Here is a 20,220-nt window from a genome sequence, read left to right as displayed (position 1 = left end):
TCAGGCTGGTTTCGAACTCCTGAGCTCAAACAATCCGCCCATCTCAGCCTCCCAGAGAGCTAGGATTACAGGCGTGAGCCACCGCGCCCGGCCTCACAACACTCTTATGAAGACTGTACTATAAGGCTTCCATTTTATAGATGAGGAATTAAGGTTAGAGTGGTTAAGGTATGACGGCATTAAGGAAATGCTTTCAATAAGCTCCTTTCTCCACTAAGTCACCCAAAATAAATATGTGCTCTCAGTAAAAGCAGTGTGCTTGTTATACAAATGCAGTTTCATGACAAGTCCCTTAGTCCCCTTTCCCTACTAATTTCTCCCCTAAACTTCATCCTGTATTGAAATTCTGGAACCACCTATGATTCCAGGTTACCCAACTATTGGAGCCAAAACCTAAACCTTGGATTCCAGTTTAGGAAATTAATTCTGTTTGCAATGCAAATGATAGGTTTAAAGCTGTGGAAGAGTTGGAAGCAAGAAGACCAGTTAGCTGGTTCATAATCATTAACACTATTCCAGATATGGGTCTGAATTCAACTATGTAAGTTACTTTTATTATGTCTACTTTACTTTACAGAAAGGCAGATGAGGCTTAAAGAGATTGTTAGGTGCTGGAGATAACACAGTTGAGTTTTAGTGATTTCATCAAGTCTCTCAACTATTCCCGTTGGGAGTTTCATGAGAGTATACACCAACTGTGGCAGGCTGGACAATATCCCCAAAGATACCCAGGTCAAAATCACTGGAGTATTTGAATGTTATATGGCAAAAGGGACTTTGCAGATAGTAGGTTTAGGATCTTGAGATGGGGAGATTAGCCTTGATCATCCAGGTGGGCCCTAAATGTAATCATTACATTAAATGTAAATTTTTTCTTATAATCACACCTGTCTTTATAAGAGAAAAGTAGAGGGATATTTGACACAGAAGAGGAGAAGGTGATGTGATGATGATGGAAGCAGAGATTGGGTGATGTGCTTTGAAGATATAGGGAGGGGGCCCCAAGCCAAGGAAAACTGGCAGTGACTAGAAGCTGAAAAAGGCAAGGAACGGATTTTCCCCTCAGAACCTCCAGAAGGCATCACCCCTGACAGCACCTTGACTTTAGTCCAGTGAAACTGATTTAGGACTTCTGGCCTCCAGAACTGTAAAAGAATAAATAGCTTTAAGCTACCAAGTTTGCAGTAATTTGTTACAACAGACATAGGAAACTAATGCAGATTTTCGTAGCTGGAACAAATACCTAAAAATGTGGAAGTGGTTTTGGACTTGGGTGAAGGGTAGATGGCTGGAAGAATTTTGAGGTGCATGATAGAAAAAGTTTAGATTTCTTTGAACATTCTGTTCGGGGAAACAGGGACATTGAAAAGGTGCTGCTGTAGAGGACTCAGAAGGAAAGGAAGAGCACAGTAGAGAAAGCCTATAATGGGTCAAAGAATAGGTAAGTTGTACAAATGTTGGTGGAAATATGAATGACAAAAGTGCCGCTGGGGAAGGCTCAGAAGGAAATGAGGAACATACTACTGGAGACTAAGGCAAGGCATTCTTGTTGCATAGTGACAGAGAGCTTAGCTGAGATGTGTCCTGCCATTACGTGGAAAGCAGAACTTGTAAGGATGAACTTGGATATTTAGCTGAAGAGATTTCCAAGCAAAGTGTTGCAGGCATGACCTGGTTTCTTTTGCTGCCTATAGTAAAATGCGAGAGGAGAGAGAGAAATCGAGGGAAGAATGTTAAGCAAAAGGGAAACAGGACTTAATGATTTGGGACATTCTCAGCCTATGCAGATTGTAAAAGGTGCTACAATGAAGAGATTCACTGTCAAAAAAGTGTGTTCTGGAGAGAAAGCCGAGGATGCGGCTGGAGAGCTTTTTGCCAGTGCTGAAGAGATTATGTGTGTGACTCGTCGATCCCCCCAGCCATCCCAGCAGACATCAGGAAGAGACATGAGGTTACCTGCAGAAGACCTATGCAGAAGCCTCTTGTCCAATGGAGTCAATCTCTGTGACATGCAGGGAGACTCACAGGTTTCGAGAACGGTGCACCAGCAGGAATGCCGGCCTGGACAAAGGGACAGCGAGAGGACAAAATGAAAAAGGATGCTGGACTGCCAAAATTCTGCAGGCAGGAAACAGACTGACAAAACTATTCAGCTGCAAACACGTGATATCTTTCGTGAGAAAGGAAGGATTAATTAGGGGGTGGAACCTCAGATCCAGAGGGCAGAGCCTCAGGCCACAGAGGATTATTCTCAGGCCTTTAAACCTAGTGGAATTTGCTCTGCTGGATTTCAAAATTTCTTGGAACTAGCGACTCCTTCCTTTCCTCCCTCCCTTCTCCCTCCCTCCCTTCCTCATTCCTTCCTTTTCTTCTTCTTCCTGTTTGAATGACAGTGTCTGTAACTGTTATTCTATGCCCGTCCCGTCATTGTATTTTGGGAGGAGATAACTTGTTTTCTAGTTTCACAGGTCTACAGATGGAGAGGAATTTTGTCCCAGGATGGATCATACCCAGAGTCTCACCCATACCTTGTTTAGATGATTTAGATTATGAGATCTGAGACTTTTGAGTTATGATATTTATATGAGAATTTAGACATAAGTTGATACTGTAATGGGTCCAGACTTTTGGGGATTTGGGGATGGGGTGAATATAATTTGCTTGTGGGATAGATGTGAAATTTTTGGGGGGGATGCAGAGGGCTGACTTTAGTAGGCTGCATAATGGCTATTAAAGATATCTAGGTCCTAATCCTTGGAACCTGCGAACGTTACCTCATATGACAAAAGGGACTTTGCAGGTTCTTAAATTAAGGATCTTGGGAAGATTATCCTGCATTATCCAAGTGTTACCTAAATGTGTTCACAAATGTCCTTATAAATGGGAGGCAGAGGAAGATTTGACACAGAAGAGGAGAAGGTGATTTGATGATGGAAGCAGAGATTGAAGTGGCGTATTTGAAGGTGGAGGAAGGGACCATATGCCAAAGAATACTAGAAATTGAAGCCCCTACAAATTGAAAAAGGCAAGGAACAGATTCTCCCTTTACAGCCTCCAGAAGGAATCAGCCCTGCCAAGACCTTGACTTTAGCTCAATAAAACCAATTTTAGACATGTGGCCTCTAGAACTGTGAGAGGATAAATTTGTGATAATTTGTTGTAAGCCATGAAATTTGTGGTAATATGGCACAGCAGTCAATACATCGACCTTTAAATTAATTTGGGACTAACCTATAATTTACAATGTTCGATTGTCCCATCTAGGAATATGGTAAGCCCTTCTACTTATTTGACTCTTTTATTATATTTCTCTCAGAAAAGTGTTACAGTTTTATTTAAACAGGTTTTGAAAATTTCATGATAATATTATTATGTATCCCATAATGAATGGAATTATTTTAAACACTTTTTTTTTTAAAGAGGGAAAAGCTATTTTTGAATTTTTTTGAAAGATCGAGAAGAGTAAAGCAAGTGATAGTTTGTCCGTTGAAAATGTTTTTTGTTGTTCCTTTCTCCAGAGTAGACATTTTAATAAAATACAGTCTCTTTGGGATCAGGTGTCATGTTTTATATTTCATTTGTTCTTCAAAAAGTTTTAGCACAATTTTAGGAATACCGAATGCCCCAAAGTGATGTGCTAGTTCTGAAATTCGATGAAAGCAACCACAACAAATCTCCTACACACAGTCTTTATAAAGCTCTGAATATATAATAGTACATTACAAACAGTTGAGTATATTTTTTGGTTTTTGTCTTATCACTGTGTGATATACTGTCCATTCTTTCAGATGCAAGGCTGGCTCTGAAAAAATATATCACAAAGGTCTCTTTAGCCGTTACTGACACAGACAAGGGACCAGGGAAGCTCCTTAAGGAAGACAAGGTAGTGTATTTGTGATTATTGCTTATTTTGAAGTCTTCTGAGAATTTTATCTTACATTTTAGTTTCTACACTGTTGCTCTAGAGGTAGGTGGTGGTCCTTACTTCTCTTCTTCTTCCCTCCCTCCCTTCTTTCCTTTCTTTATAAACTACTGATAAAGGACACACTGATCAAAATTAAATGAAATAATATTTAAGAGTATCACAGAGATGTACAAAGTATCATATCCAAAAACACGGATGAATCTTAAAGTATTGAGTGAAAAAAATCATCAAAGACTACGTAGATTTTTATAAAGCTCAAAAACAAGCGAAATCAAACTGTATTGTTTAGGGATGCCTACACAGGGTGGAAAACTATTAAAAAAGCAAAGCAAAGGAATAAGCACAGATCATAGTTATCTCTTGGAGCCATGCAGGGGGATGGGGATAGGGGAGGGACACAGAAGTTGTGTTAGTAGTACTGGTAGTGTTCTGGTTCTTCTCTTGAGTACTGGGGTCCACTGATATCCATTTCATTATTTTGCTTCAAAACTTAGATGTACATTATATATTTTAGTACACATATATGTACATGTATATTACATATTTTTTTGAGGTAGCACATTTTCCAGAATGGAAAAAAAGATACACAGATGTAAAGCTAGCTAATTGTAAAGCCAGCTTGCCACATAGCCAAGCACTGTATCTAAGTACTGCCTGTGCACAAGTTTACTGTTTTGAATGTACATTAAAAAATACTCAAGGTATTAGAAATGTGTTTTGGTTTTAAATTACTTGATACATTTCTGTGTAGAATGCTCTGTGAATGTCCTGTAACTTATAATTTAAATGAAAAAGAATTGGATATTGCTAAAATTGTAGGACATCACCAAATGTGAGAACTTGGTAAGTTACACATTGCACTTGTATCTTGTAAAATACTCTACAAAATCTCTTGTGAAACAAACAAAATGAGGCAAAATTCTGTTAGAATAGCTGCTGGAGCTATTAGTTCTGTAAAACAAAATTTTCCTGCCACAAAGAAATAGTGCTCTGTCAAACTAGTTGCTAGAGAAGTCTTTTACTTTCAATTTTTAAAATTTTGGTTATTAGAACTAGAAAACATTGTATACACATAGTAACAACTAGGAAAAATTTGAAATGTCTAAAGCTAACTTAATAGTTTTCCCTTTTCCATCCCCAGTCTTATAACCCTTTGGTTCTGATAATAATTTTGTGTTAACTGTACCATGTTTTTTCCTTCACTTATATGGGCATACATATACATATATATATTTGGAATTTTATGAGCGATTTTGTTTTTATAAAGATGGGGTCATACTGTACATATTATTCTTTAATTTACTTTTCTCCCCTCTTAGTAATATGTTATGAACACCTTTCCAAACCCACTTCCTTCTACAATCTTCTGCATATACTGCTGCTTATTATTTAATAGTATGGACAGGACATACCACAAATTTATTTATTTCTTTTTGGTATTACACAGCATAGTGTTAATACAGTAAATATCTTAAAATCAGACATCAGCGGTTTGCTGCACATGTGCAATAAGATGGTTTTACAAGGCAAACTGAGAAATTTTCAAGAAGGTGGAGCTTTTCTTGCATTTCTTGAACTTCCTCCTCCTGTGAACCATTTGAGAGGGAATCAGCTGTTAGCATTATCTTTTGAGTCGCACGCACCTATTCTTTTCTGGCCTTTGCAAACACTTCTTTTTGTCACAGAATTCAGTGAAAATAAAGAATTAGGGAGAAAGTGTAGACTGGCACAAGACTTCATGACTCCTGATGGTGAGTTTTATTATACTCACATTCCACCAATGTTAGAGCGGCACTGTCCAATGTAGTAGCCAGTAGCCACATATGGCTATTTAAATTTGAATTATTTAAAATTAAATAAAATTTAAAATTCGGTTACTGACACTAGCTACTTTTCTAGTGCCCAATAGCTGTATATATCTAATGATTACTGTATTGGACAATGCAGATTTAGAACATTTTAATCATCATGGAGAATTCTGTTGGGCAATGCTGGTAAATTTTATTTTTCAATAAATAAGTGGAAAGTAAATTTTCTATTTCTGTCCCTAGAACACTGTTCTCAATGCGTGCCGTGCAAAAAATGAGTGGCTGGTATCCCATTCGGAAGCTTCCATTAATGAGCTTTTTGAGCAGAAACAACAATTGGAAGATATCGTGACTCCTATTCTCACAAAAATGACTATACCACGTAAGTTTTGGATAAAAGGTGGTTTGAAATCAGTAAAGGTGAAAATTAGGTTCAATGTTGTTTTTTCTATGATATTCTGATTTTGACAATCTTCACTAAGTAGTCCTTAACCTTGTTATAAGCACTACTCCGTGATATAGTTCCCTAGTCTCATTATTAGTTTCAATATTAGGATTAACTAATAATAATAACTGAATTCTTTCTGTAGGGAATGCCTAATACTGATCTTAATATTACCACCGTCAGTCATTAAATTTTATGTAATCACTGTGTCTTTGCCTTTGATTTTGACCAAGGATTGTTATTTAGGAAGGCATGTCCTCCTGGGAAATAGGGTGGCAGAATTTCAAAAAGCACTTTCAGTATTATAATTGTATATTTGGGGAAGAGACCCACTGTGAGAATACCATCCTGAGAATGGAGAATATGTCAGAATCTTTGTGGCAAGCATACTTAAGCTTTTTTGAAATAACACCTTTATTGAGAAGTAATTCTCATACCATAAAATTCACCATTTTAAAGGGCATAATTCAGTAGTTTTCAGTGTATTCACAAAGATGTGTAATTATCACCATTATCTAATTTTAGGACATTTTACCACTCCAAAAAGAAACTCTACCTATTAGCAATTACTTCCCATTCCTCCCTCCTCTAATCCCTGGTAACCACTAATCGATTTTCTGTCTCTATGGATTTGCCTGTTCTGAACATTTCATAAATAAAATCATATATGCGTTGCCTTTTGTGGTTGGCTTCTCTCATTTAGCATAATGTTTTCAAGGTCTGTCCATGTCATAACATGCACCAGCACTTCATTCCGTTTTATGGCTGAATAATATTCCATTGTATGGATACAAAGTTAATTAGTTCATCAGTTGATGGACATTTGGAATTCCACTCTTTTGGCTGTTATGAATAATGCTGCAGTTAACTGTTGTGTACAAATTTTTGTGTGCCATATTTTCATTTTTCTTTGGTTTATTGCTGGGTTATATGGTAACTCTGGCGAACCTTTTGAGGAACTGCCAAACTGTTTTCCATTTTCTTTTATTTATGTTTTTTTAATTTTGTTTCTAATTGGCAATAATAATTGTACATATTTATGGGATATTTTCCATTCCTACCAGCACTATTTGAGGATTCCAGTTTCTCTATATCTTTGTCAATGTTTGTCACTGTCTTTGAAAAAAATTTTAACCATCTTAGTGGGTGTGAAGTAGTATCTTAGTGTAGTTCCGAGTTTTGTTTTCCTAATTACTAATAATTTTAAGCATATTTTCAGTGTTTATTGGCCATTTGTATGTTTTCTCTGGAGAAATGTCTATATGAATTCTTTGCCTATTTTTAAATTGGGTTGCCTTTTTATTGTTTAGTTGTATGAGTTCTTTATGTATTCTGGATATAAGTCCCTTATCAGAAATATGTTTCTAATGTTTCCTCCCGTTCTGTGGATTGTCTTTTCATTTTCTTAATTATGTCTTTTGAAATGCAAAATAATTTAATTTTGATGAAGTCCAGTTTACCTAATTTTCCTTTGTTGCTTGTGCTTTCTGTGTCATATCTAAGAAGCAAACCATTGCCTAATCTGAGATCATCAAGATTTAATTCTATGTTTTCTTCTAAGAGTTTTGTAGTTTTAGCTCTAACATTTAGTTCTGTGATCTATTTTGAGTTATTTTTTGTGTATGGTGTGAGGTAGGGGTCCAAGTTCATTCTTTTGCATGTGGATATCCCGTACCTAAGATTTTTATGTTTATCAAAAGGGGTTGTGGATTTTAAAAGGTTAAGTAATCTAGTCTCGGTAGTGTGACAGAATATCCCTTGCCATCTATAACTAATATTTATTGAGCATATACATAACACTCTCCTGGGAAACAGAGGCTTTAGACTGTCCCTGTTTTTTTTTTTTTTGACTGTCCCTGTTTTTATGGAGCCTACCACCTAGTTTATGAGTAAGACATACATAGCTGAGAAGATAACCTAAGTGCCGTATATATTCCTAGAAGCCTAAGTATAAAGAGAAAGCAACATGAAGAAAGAAGAATTGGCATGAAAGGATGGGTAGCCAGGGTAGAATATGAAGAAAATTCCAGAATGAAAGTACAATATGATGATGAAAGGTTTAAATATGGGAGTAAGGAAGGGCCAATACTCATTTGACTGACTGTAGTTGAGTCTGTGTTAAGAAACAGTAGAAAATAAGGTTACAAAGGTAAGGAAGATGTGATCATTTTATAAAAACTACTGAATTGTAAGCTTAGGAATTTGGACTTTATTTTCTGGGCAGTGGGATGCCATTAACAGTCTTTAGGGTAGGAGAGAAAAGGGATTAAGTAGGGGAGAATAATCAGGCTTTCTTCGTAAAATGGATTGGAAGAAGAGACTAGAGAAAGCAAGAACAGTGGTCCAGGAGGTAGATGATTAAGACCTGAATTATTGGTTATCCAGTTTGATTCCTACTTGCTTCACCACTACCATTGGCCTAGCCCAACAACTCTCCCTCCCTTCGCACCTCTGAAGAAGGGTCTTCTACATCACATCCCTTCTAAGCACCTTCATATCATAGAATATTAATATTAGCTCTTGATGGAACCTCTGAAATGACCCGTCCTTTTACAATGAAGAAAGTGAAGACAAGAGAGTTTCAGCAGTTTATTCAAAGTTAATTTAGTCAGTGGCAGAAGTGGTAACAATAAGCTGACTATTTGGGAAATGTGACCTTATGGCTTTAAATATTAAAAATAAAGGAGAGGAGAATGTTTGAATTGATATACCAACAACATAGGGTTTAATTAATGGCTGGTTCAGGTGGGGATATACTGATTTATTCCATGACCATTGTTTTTAAAAACTGGCTTTGTTTAATATCACAAGCTAATTAAATGTAATTTTAAAATCTGCTTCCTTTCAGGTCAAGTGAAAAGTGCCAAATCTGTAGTCTAAGCCATGGTCAGAAGAGAAGTCAAGATTATACCTTCTACTGAACATAAATTTTGTAAAAGGCCACATTTTCTTCTAGTATCTGAAAAGACAAACCTATCATGCCAATTAAAGTCAAGAAAATATATGTGGGGTTTTATAACAATGTTTAAGTACAACAGTACATCACCCTTGTTTTGTTTGGCCTGTTCAGCATGCCTGTGTCCAGACTGTCTGGCCTTCCCCGCCTCCTCCAAGCACAGCCCCATGTGAGTTGCATGCATTCCTTCAGGAAAGCATTTGGGTACAAATCACTCCCAGATACTATATGGAGGTTTTATTTAATCTTTTTTTTTTAATTTCAGGATATTATGAGGGTACAAACATTATGGTTACACTTTATGTCTTTGCCTCACCCAAGTGAGGGTTAGAAGCATGCTCTTCCCCCCTACAATGCTTCCCATGTCCTTTGCTTGCAGGTTTACCCTCCCAGCCCCCTAATCCCTGGAGAATATTACTGCCACGTGAGCACCCTAGTGTTCATCAGTTAGTACCAATTTGATGGTGAGTACAAATGGACCCATTCTTCGGATCTTGTGGTACCTCACTTTGGATAATGGGCTTAAGTTTAATCCAGGAAAGTATAAGAGGTGCTGGATCTGTTTCTTATGATTGAGTAATATTCCATTATATACGTATACCAAATTTTAATAATCCACTCATGAATTGACAGGCACTTGGGTTGTTTCCACATCCTTGCAACAGTGAATTGTGCTGCCACAAACATCTGGGTGCAGATGTCTATATTATAGCATATCTTTCGCTCTTTTGGGTAGATGCCTAATAGTGCTATTGCTGGATCGAATGGTATTTCTACCTTTAGCTCTTTGAGGTATCTCCAAATTATTTTCCACAGAGGTTGCACTAATTTACAGTCCCACCAGCAGTGTAAGAGTGTTCCTGTCTCTCCACATCCTCGCCAGCAGTTGTTGTTTTGGGATTTTTTGATAGAGGCCAGTCTTACTGGGGTTAAGTGATATCTTATTGTGGTTTTGATTTGCATTTCTCTAATGATTAGAGATGGTAAGCATTTTTCCATATGTTATTCTGTCCTCTTTCGAAAAGTTTCTGTTCATTTCCTCTGCCCATTTGTTGATGGAGTTGTTTGATTTTTTCTTGTTGATTTTTTTAAGTTCTAGATAGATTCTTGTTATCAGCCCTTTATCAGATGTGTAGAGAACAAATATTTTCTTCCATTCTGTAAGCTGTCCATTCGCTCTAATGATAGCTTCCTTGGCCATGCAAAAGCTTTTTAATTTTATCAGATCCCATTTATTTATTTTTGTTGCTGTGGTGATTGCTTTGGGGGTCTTTCTCAAGAACTTCCTGCCCAGGCCAATGTCTGAAAGGGTCTTCCCCACGTCTTCTTTTAGAATTCTTAAGGTTTCATGCCTTAGGTTTAAGTCTGTTATCCATCTTGAATTGATTTTTGTGAGAGGTGAGAGGTGGGGATCCAGTTTCATTTTTCTACATGTAGCTATCCAGTTTTCCCAGCACCATTTATTGAAAAGAGATTCTTTCCCCAGTGTATTTTTTTGTCTGCTTTGTCAAAGATTAGACTACCGTATGCGGATGGTTTCATCTCTGGATTCTCCGTCCTGTTCCAGAGGTCTATATCTCTGTTCTTGTGCCAGTACCATGCTGTTTTAGTTACCACAGCCCTGTAGTACAGCTTGAAGTCTGGTTGACTGATACCTCCCAGTTTCTTGTTTTTACTTAAGATTGCTTTGGCTATACGAGGTCTTTTCTGGTTCCATACAAAGCGTATAATTATTTTTTCTAGATTTGTAAAGAATGATGATGGGACCCTGATAGGGATTGCACTAACTCTGGAGATCACTTTAGGTAGTATGGACATTTTAATGATATTGATTCTACCAATCCACAAGCAAGGCAGGTTTTTCCATCGGTTTACATTCTCTACAACTTCTTTTCTTAGTGTTTCGTAGTTCTCCCGTATATGTCTCTCACATCTTTCATTAAATATATTCCTAGATATTTAATTTTCTTTGAGGCTGTTGTAAAAGGTATTGTGTTCTTGATTTAAATCTCAGCTTGACTATTATTGGTGTATATCAATGCCTCAGATTTGTGTGTATTGATTTTGCATCCTGAGACCCTACTGAATTCATCCATCAACTCTAGGAGTCTCCTGGATGAATCCTTGGGATTTTCCAGATACAGCAATTAGGCAAGAGAGGGATATTAAGGGTGTCCAAATGGGGGCAGATGAGATCAAACTCTCGCTCTTTGCCGATGATGTGGTATTGTATATGGAGGTTTTAAAACTACCTAGAGAATCTAGTAATTTGCTGTGTAATTGAGACTTTCCATAAAAGAAGGCATATGTGGCTATTTCCAGAGGAAAACTTTGTTCTCCTTCTCTAAAATGAAAGTCTTATGTAATGACATTCTGGAGCAAGGAAATAATAAGAATTGTTTGGATCAGGGCTTCTGGTTATAACTATTACTTTTTATGTCCAAATTAAACTTCACCTGTAAGGTGGGATATAGTCTCTGAGCAAACCACCTATTTTAACCTCCTTCTATCTTTAAATTAATAAACATAGGTCTGTATAATTTTATACTCATTTAGAAGATTTTTCCTGTTCCATAGGTTTGAAAATATAGATATTGTGACTGGATTCCATGCCATTTTTCCTTCTGTTCTGTTTTATATATCCTAGGTTTTAAATGTCATAGTTGGTTTCATGTTGGTGGTTTGGAAAGTCTTTTTTTCTAGTTTATTAATCAAACCCCTGAGCCTTCAGTTACTTTGTGACTTTACAGAAAAGTTTTATAGAAAAGAAAATGTTTTTTAAAAAGCATTTATTCTTTGTTCTTATGGCTTTCTTTTCTTTTTCCTGCCTGGAAAACTAGTTTTTCCTTATGAGGGGAAGGGAGGGAAATTAGTGATTCTGTCATATCTTGTCAGTTGACATTTTCTCAACCAAGGTTTTGAGATAACCCTGTTTTAAATGTCTCTCAAATTTTTAAGTTTAGAGATCTTTTTAATGTATGAGAATTCAGTTTCAGTTTTCTTAAGCAAAGAAGAGTGCAATAATTCTAACCCCGTCTCTGTTATACCAAGTGGGTGTTTATGGAGGGTCTTTATATACAAAGAAGGAGATCTATGTTTGCTTCATTCTCTTAATACAGGGTATTGTATTAAGTGTCCTCAAAGCACTGTAATAATTTAGAAAAAGGCTAGGTGCCATTTTTGTTGTTTCTACTCTAACTCTGCCTCTGAGCCTTGATCTTGAATACATTACTTTCCAGGCATGTGTTCCTGAGTAGGGAGGGATTCCTGGATCTCACTTCAAAGATTCCTAAATAAGATTAAGACTTTTCTGGAGACTCCTACTATATCGTAAACCTCTCTTTTCCTCTCTAGTCCTCTCTCTATACTTATCCTCAAACTTTTTGTAGCTTTTGATACATTTGCTGATGTTATGTTTTTTAAACTCCTTGTATTGGTACCTTTATGCCAATCATGATTCCTATACTTTCTTAAACTGCTTTTCTTCACCAACTCCTTTTCTTCATCATGCCCCCAGCTGTGGGAACTTCTCGAAATGCAATTCTGACCCTTGGTGAAGCACCCCATGACCTTCCCTATCCCCAATATTATGAAGAATTAATCCTTCCCTCTTTAGGGCTCCCATAGTGCTAATATGCTCATACTGTATTCTATTTAATTGTCCACGTTTTCCTCTCCATGTGGATTGTGAGCTATTTGAGGGTAGGGACTTTGTCTTGTTCATCCTCGTACCTAAAGAGTCCATAGATATTAATAGTAATTTAGTAAATAATAGTTGAATGAATTCTCTTTTAGTACTATCTTATACGTAGAACTCATTACCTCTTCATTCATTTATAGAGCTTGTTCACCTTTATAAAAATGACTCCCAAACCTTATCTCCATATCTTACCACATTTCCACTCCTTCTCTCCCAGCAGACAAGCCAGATACACATCCAACATTATGACTCTATGTCTAGTTTCTCCTCTGACCTATTTTCTAAGCCTTCGTCTTGAATGTCATGTTACTTTTCAGGCATGTGAATCTAGTGATTACCAATGGATTCCTGGAGCTCACTTCAAAGATCCCTTTGATGTGAGGATCTGAACATTTTTTTAAATCTATAGATCTATAACTTTAATCTGTTTTGAGAGACAGAGTGCATTGTTACCTATTTTGGATTGAATTATATATATATTCATAGGAGAGTTAAAATGCCCTTATGCTTTGAGCTTGAGCTGTTATACAGGTAGCTGTGTGGCTTTTTCTAAAAATCCATAGAATAATTACCACGTCAAAGTGCATACTAGTAAATCAAGAAGGTCTCCACATTATTTGGGAATCAAAGGCTAAATTCAATATTATGATAACTTTTAGCCAGTGGTTCTACAGATTTTTGTATTTCATTGACCAGAAAAATATAGAAAAATAAAGGGAGGAGATTAATATGCCATCATTAAGAAAACAGCTACTATCTGCTATCACTATCATTTAATAGAAGATATTTTAACACCAGAAAAGAAGGGATGATAGGATCTGTGTAAGGCTCTAGCCTTTGAGTAAATTAACCTTTATTATAGATCTTTATGTTATATTTATTTTTCTCATTTTGCCATGTGTGATGGAACTTTTGTCATGAATCAGAATTGGCCTATGGTCCAGCCTTTGAGAACTTAAGCTGAAGTAGGTAGACTGCTATTTAGGTTGACGTAAAGGACTGACGGTCACCCCACTGTTCTGTCTTACATGTGGTAGATTGTATTTTCCAAGATGGCCATATCTCCCATCCTACATGCTCTTCTTACAATGTGGTCATGACATTCCTCACATAGAGAGGTGGGTCTCTACTCTCTCCTCTTGAATCTGGGCAGGCCTGTCACTACAGTGGAAGTGATTCCATGTGATTTCCAAGGCTGGATCCTGAAGGTGATGTGGCCACTGCCTAATTAGGAAAGGTGCTCTCTTTCGAGATGCTGCCTCTTGAAAACCAGCATGTGGAGCAAGCCACATGGAAGGGAACTGAGGCCCCAGTCCTCAGCCCTGCTGAGCGCCAGCCAGCAGTCATCCCCAACTTGCCAACCGTAGGAGTGAGCCATCCTGGAAGTGGATCCTCCATTCAAGTCACCCCAGCTGATGCTGTATGGAGTGGAGACAAGCCTTCCCTGCTGAGCCCTGCCAAAATTGCAGATTTGTGAGCCAAATAAATGATTGTTGTTGTTTTAAGCTACTCAGTTTTGTGTTTGTTTGTTAACTAGCAGTATATAACATACAAATTTTGGAACCCAGAAGTGAGAAATTGATATAACGAAACCTAAAATATTTGGCATTGTCTTTGTTACTGAATGGTAGTCAGAGGCCAGAGAGGCCTAGAGGAGAGTGTGAGTGAAAACCCACAGGCCCTCAAGTAGGGTATTAGCAGAAAACATAAGGGACTCTAAAAGACTATTGGTGGGAGTTTATAGGAAAGAGAGGAAAATGTTATTGGAAACTGGAGAAAGGGGCCTTTGCTATGAGATGGTGGTGAGTTTGGCCACACTGTTGTCTAAGTAATGAACTCAGTGAAACTGCTAAGGATATTTCCAGACAGAGCGTGCAAGTGCCACCTGGCTTCTTCTACTAAAATGTTAGAGGAAAGACATAAGGTGAAAAGGAATATTTCAGCTTTCAAATAAAATTTAAAATAAGAATAAAAAAGCTAGTACTTACTGGCTTTGAAAATAAAACTGCTTCTCATTCCTATCCTTTCTAGATAGCCAAAAGTTCTCAAACTAAGACATGGCTTCCGGGAAAATTTAAAATCCAGGGTGGGATTGGAAGGTCAATTGTTAAGACCTCAGAAATATCTAAGGTGGTACCTCATAAAATCTTTCAGACTTCGGGTGGGCTTTCTCCCTGGAGCTGGGAAGATGGCCTCTAGTTGCTTCAGAAGTCATTATCACAGCTAAACCCAAATGGAAAGAGAACAGCTGTCTCCCAATAATGGTATATGCTAACCTAACGAGCCACCTGCTTGGACTTGTCTGAGTCCCGTGCTCACGCCCGAACCAATCGTAATGTTGGGGGATGCCGCCTATGTTACGTGCCTATCTCAGCCAAGTAGTATCGTCTACTGTCAGACAGGTTAGTGGGAGAACACACCGGGAAGCCCCTCAGCCCTCAACTCCCCAAATCTCCCAGATCGTACTTCAGCTTGCTTTACAAAAAATGGTGAAATATAAATTTATTGTTGCTTCTTGTAAAAGCCCTATGGGAAATGGTTTAATGTAGAGAAATTTGATCACCTATGTATTTTAGTTATGCGCTATCTCTAGCTTTCAGAACCATATGTAAGCTAGAGCTGACTCTCTGAATTTTGTCCACATTTTCCTGAAGTATGAGGATTTTTCTAAAAGCCATGGAGAATCTGAATTTTGAAACTTAAATTCAAACCACAGGAGTCTTACCTGTAGGGCTCAGGTGAGCCAAGTGAGCCCAAGGGGACAGAGTAGGATAGGAGCTAGAGAGAACCTGGGAGGGTGTTACTCAAAATGATCTGAGGCAGTAGTGGAGGAGAGGGTCAAAGTTAATGTTAAGAGAAATAAAGTTGACCACCAATATAGATAAGGTGAATATGAAAATGGGAGAAAGGATAGTGAACTTGGTAATTAGGTGAGTTAGGTGAAGGCAGGATGGGAAAAAATATGAGCCCATCTCTCAGGAGAGAGCCTGTGAATAAGATAACTTTTGTTTTTTTACATGGTCCCTGGCATTTGTGGTAGGATTGGGCCTAGTGGCTTAAAAGAGCCATACCAGTCTGTACAAAAACAAAAAGTTGTGAAGAATATTTTAGGGGGTGGTGTGTGGGTGCCAGTGATGGTTATTACAGTTGGCGCAGACATAGAGCAATTGACGGAAACACAGTTTAGTCTCAAGTACGAATTGAGACTTTGATTTTGTCAGAGGTTCCTTGTACATAGTGAGGAGGAAGATTGATGACAGATTTAGTAATCTTACTGCCGTGATGTGCTCCTTGGTGCCCTAGGGAAGAGGATGTACAGCAACCTTGATGAGCATGTCACAGAATCTCTCTTCCTTGAAAGTCATCTACCAATTCATGCTTATTCCTTTGTTTAATATTTATACTGTATTTGTTTTTAGTGTTTAGATTTGAGGGAAGACATATAAATTAGGCATCACAGAGTTTGGGATGTATTTGTCCTTTCTTGAAGAACGTAGGTAACATTGTTTCTTCCAATTAAGGACCAAAACCCAATGACTAATAGGAGTCAGGGAGGAAAATGGGAGTGAGAAACATTGAAGAGGAAGGAGAGATAGAAAAAGAAAATGGAAAAGCATGACTGAGAAAGAGAGAGGAGACAGGACAGTGTTGAAGAGGGTTAGGGCTGAACCAGATAGGGTTGGCATAAGAAAAACAGCATGTATATATATCACAAAATATATAGAAGGAGATATCTGACCATTTCAGCTATTATGTCAAGCAGAGAAAATCAGTTGAAACAGTTGTGGGTGTATACACAGCTTGAACATTAGGAAATGCGAGCCTCCTTGGAACTAGATCACTTGGCTTCTTCTTGATTGGGGGTGAGGATAATGTATGTAGCCAATCAGAATGAAAGCAGGTTGCCAGAAACCAATGGGAAGTAGGCATGGAAATGACTTTCGGCAAGATATCAGTTGGTAGTACTGGCTCTGGTGAACGGCCACAGAACTGAGCATTGACCTTTGGGATTTTGAGAGTCTTCGTTTTGATTTCAACTCTGAACCAGCTTAGGCTTGGAGGAACATATCTCTGGTCTTGGCGGTTTGGAGAAGAGCTCTATTTGATGGTCATTAACACGTGGGGATAGCAGGGTTTGAAGATGCCAAGGACCTGAAGGACTGGAGGGACAGGTGAAGTGGTTTGAATTTGTAGTATTTTGAGTCTCTTTTCTGGCCCGCCCTCTGCTTTACATCAGAATCACTGTGTGACCTGTCGGCCAAATAAGTGCAAAACGAGGGATCAAAGATAAGCTTTAAATATATGTGGGGAGACTTCAGGCACCTCTAGGATTTTTAGGTTAAGGCTAGCTGCAAGGAAAAGTAGAACAAGTCCTTCTCAGGACCACTGCCTAGATTTGCACAGGCTGCATCCTACACAAGGCCCCAGGTGAGATGGGCTACTGGGGCCAAAGTCTAGCCTGTTATTCGCCTGCCAAGCCGCATGCCCTGTTTCAGGCTTCATTGCTCTGAGGAAGGGAGCCTTTCTAAAATTTACTCAAAGGCACCATATGGTCAAACTAACCTTGGTCTTTTCCTTTGTGTTTAGGTTATTCGCCCTCATTCCTCGCACCCAACCTTAACTGAGGTGACTCAACTTTGACCTTGTTTCCCTTGTTTGGATTTGGAGGTGGCTGAGAGAGGAAAAAGGGGTATTGGGTTGGAGTAGTAAAGTGGAGTTCCTGAATGATTTGTACTGACAGAGAAGGAGGAGCATAACATTGACCATCGTTCCTTCCACCTCAAAGAGTTCAGCCCATCAAATACTTTTGGAGAGCCTATCTTGTGCCACAAAATGTGTGCACAGCCTAATATTCAGTTAATATTACATTAATTTAACAGTAATATTAATATGCAGTGAATATTCAGCCCCGGTCTTTGAGAAACTCACTATCCAATGGGGAAGGCAAGCACATTCCCACATCATTACAACGGTAAGTGCAGCAATCAATATACCCCCTCTCCCATACATGTAGCAGTACAAGAAACACCGGCAGTGCTTTTAGTGTTCCTATAAAATGTTCTTGGAACAAGAGGTAGAACAAGGGGCATTAATATGTCCTCTGTGACAAGAAGAGACATGCTCAGATCTCCGTGTGGTACAACCTTAGGTAGAAAGAGTATGGATGAATTGGGTAGGTCTCATGTTCTTTTTGCATGTTATTACAGGGTAGTCTGCAAAAGTGACAGTGACAATAATAACACATATGAATCCATCGAGTTAGGGCTGGAAAAGCAGTGGCAAAAATGAAATCTTTCTGGGCACAAAAAGATGATAAGAAACCTGATTTACTCTGCGGGAGGCCAGCTGACTACCTGGTTCAAAAGGAATATTTCACAGTGCTCGTATGTTTCATTGTTGTTTGGGGAGGTAGGTGGTTGTTTTTGAAATTTATCTCTCCTCTGCCCTTTGAACCTCTTCTCAGCGCAGAAAGTGATCATAACTACATGAAAAGAAGGGGCTCAATGAAGCTATACGATGTGAGTGAATGCTGTAGTCTAGCTTCATGTAATTGTAAGCAGCATCTGTGCTATTGTTCTTTATTCAGTGACATGTGCTGAGCACGGCAGTGTGGTAGGCGTGTAAGGAGAATGAGGCAGTCCTTAAGCTTGAGCAGCCCTCTCACGGGGGACATTGGTGAACAAATAATTACAAAAAATGCAATGTGATGGATATAACTTTAAAGGTATGGTCAGGATTCTCTGGTCACAGGAGGAGGGAGAGCCTTATACAGCCTGCCTGGCCAGGCCTAACCCAACTAAAATATCTGAGATGAGGGGAGGACAATTGGAGCAAATAGACAGAGCCCAGACATACAGTTCACCATTGACGTAACTGATGTCATTAATTTCATCCGTTTCATCATGGCTTTTGATGTGATTTCTCTTAAACAATGATTAAAAATTCAACAGGAATAGGGAATGATATGCAGATAGAAAAAGTGACATATTCAACAATACAGGTGCTTTATTCCACGATTCAACTTTAGAGAAAAGTTTCTAGACTCCCGTAAAAGAAAATTTATTTGGGAAAGACGTCAGCTGGTTTAAAAATCTTTTCTTGAACTAGGAAGACTGTCAAGGAACGAATAATGAAGCCTCATGAACGTCTTCAATTTTATCCACTGTATCAAGGAGTGAAATCGCTTTCTCTGGGGGTGTTTAAATACTCACTAATGACTTTGGTCCCTTTTGGTCTCACAAAGTGCTGATGACCAAAGACCTCACTAACTCTAGATCCTTTATAGAGACAAGTGCTCCAGTAGGAAAGGGCATTGCAGAAATAGTGTGAAAAACATTTATCTGGTCTTACCTGTAAGAAGTAGAGATGCTCCTCAATTTATGATGGGGTTATGTCCTGATAAACCCATCATAAGTTGGGAATATTGTAAGTTGAAATGCATTTAATGCACCTAACATCATAGCTTAGCATAGCCTACCTTAAAATCTCTTACAACACTGACGTTAGTCTACTCTTGGGCAAAATCTTCTAACACAAAGTCTATTTTATAGTAACGTATAATAATGTATTTTATTGGATACCGTATGAAAGTGAAAAACAGAACGGTTGTATGTATACTGGAAGTACACTTTCTACTGAATGTGTATCACTTTCCCATCATCGTAAACTTGAAAAATCACAAGTTGAAGCATCATTTAAGTCAGGACCATCCATATTCAATAAATATTTACTGATTGGGCTTAATCCATAACTGGAAGGCAGCAAATGCAGAATCTGGGATGTCAGTGACTCTCGTCCCAGGCATAAATTAATTGGATTATAGTCTCTATCTTGCCTCTGGAGGGAACGAAATGAATGGTTTTGGAAAGAGTAGAGCGTTTCAAAGCAAGAAAATGCAGGTAGGGAATAATAAGTGTCGTTTGTACTTGCCTCATAAAGACAGTTTCTTTATGGTTAGAGCGTAGCAAAATGCATTTCTGGCTTTAGGAAAATTACAGAGCATACGTTGCTGTAGTTCAGGATGAGCGATTATTAATATAAGAGGTACTATGTAGATATGAAGTTTGGCTTTTTATGATTTCTTGCCATCAGATCTATTATTGAGATACCCATACAGTGATCCTAATATGTCACTGGGGGTGCTGATCGGACACTGTTGAAACTTCAATGTTTTCCAGATTCACCTGTTAGAGACACCTCATTGTGTGTGTCTTGTTCTTAAGAGATAGATTTGTGGCCAGGCGCGGTGGCTCACGCCTGTAATCCTAGCACTCTGGAAGGCCGAAGTGGGTGGATCGTTTGAGCTCAGGAGTTTGAAACCAGCCTGAGCAAGAGCGAGACCCTGTCTCTACTAAAAATAGAAAGAAATTAATCAGACAACTAAAA

The 20,220-nt window shown here is 38.3% G+C and overlaps 2 protein-coding genes across 2 annotated transcripts in view; both read left to right on the top strand.

Moving 5' to 3' along the window:
- ANKRD45 (ankyrin repeat domain 45) overlaps nucleotides 1–11,683 on the top strand; it is a 40,504-nt gene extending 28,821 nt beyond the window's left edge. The window contains exons 3-6 of the mRNA XM_012657750.1: nucleotides 3,789–3,883; nucleotides 5,977–6,115; nucleotides 9,027–9,368; nucleotides 11,374–11,683. Coding sequence (XP_012513204.1) covers nucleotides 3,789–3,883; nucleotides 5,977–6,115; nucleotides 9,027–9,058 — 266 coding nt within the window. The 3' untranslated portion in view covers nucleotides 9,059–9,368; nucleotides 11,374–11,683. The remainder of the gene's footprint in view (nucleotides 1–3,788; nucleotides 3,884–5,976; nucleotides 6,116–9,026; nucleotides 9,369–11,373) is intronic.
- A 6,436-nt stretch (nucleotides 11,684–18,119) lies between these two features.
- SLC9C2 (solute carrier family 9, member C2 (putative)) overlaps nucleotides 18,120–20,220 on the top strand; it is a 100,141-nt gene continuing 98,040 nt past the window's right edge. The window contains 1 exon segment of the mRNA XM_012657721.1: nucleotides 18,120–18,243. Coding sequence (XP_012513175.1) covers nucleotides 18,120–18,243 — 124 coding nt within the window.

The sequence above is a fragment of the Propithecus coquereli genome, unplaced genomic scaffold, assembly GCF_000956105.1.
Source record: "Propithecus coquereli isolate 6110/MARCELLA unplaced genomic scaffold, Pcoq_1.0 Scaffold56, whole genome shotgun sequence".
Lineage (NCBI taxonomy): Eukaryota > Metazoa > Chordata > Mammalia > Primates > Indriidae > Propithecus > Propithecus coquereli.
This window is presented reverse-complemented; position numbering and strand designations above follow the sequence as displayed.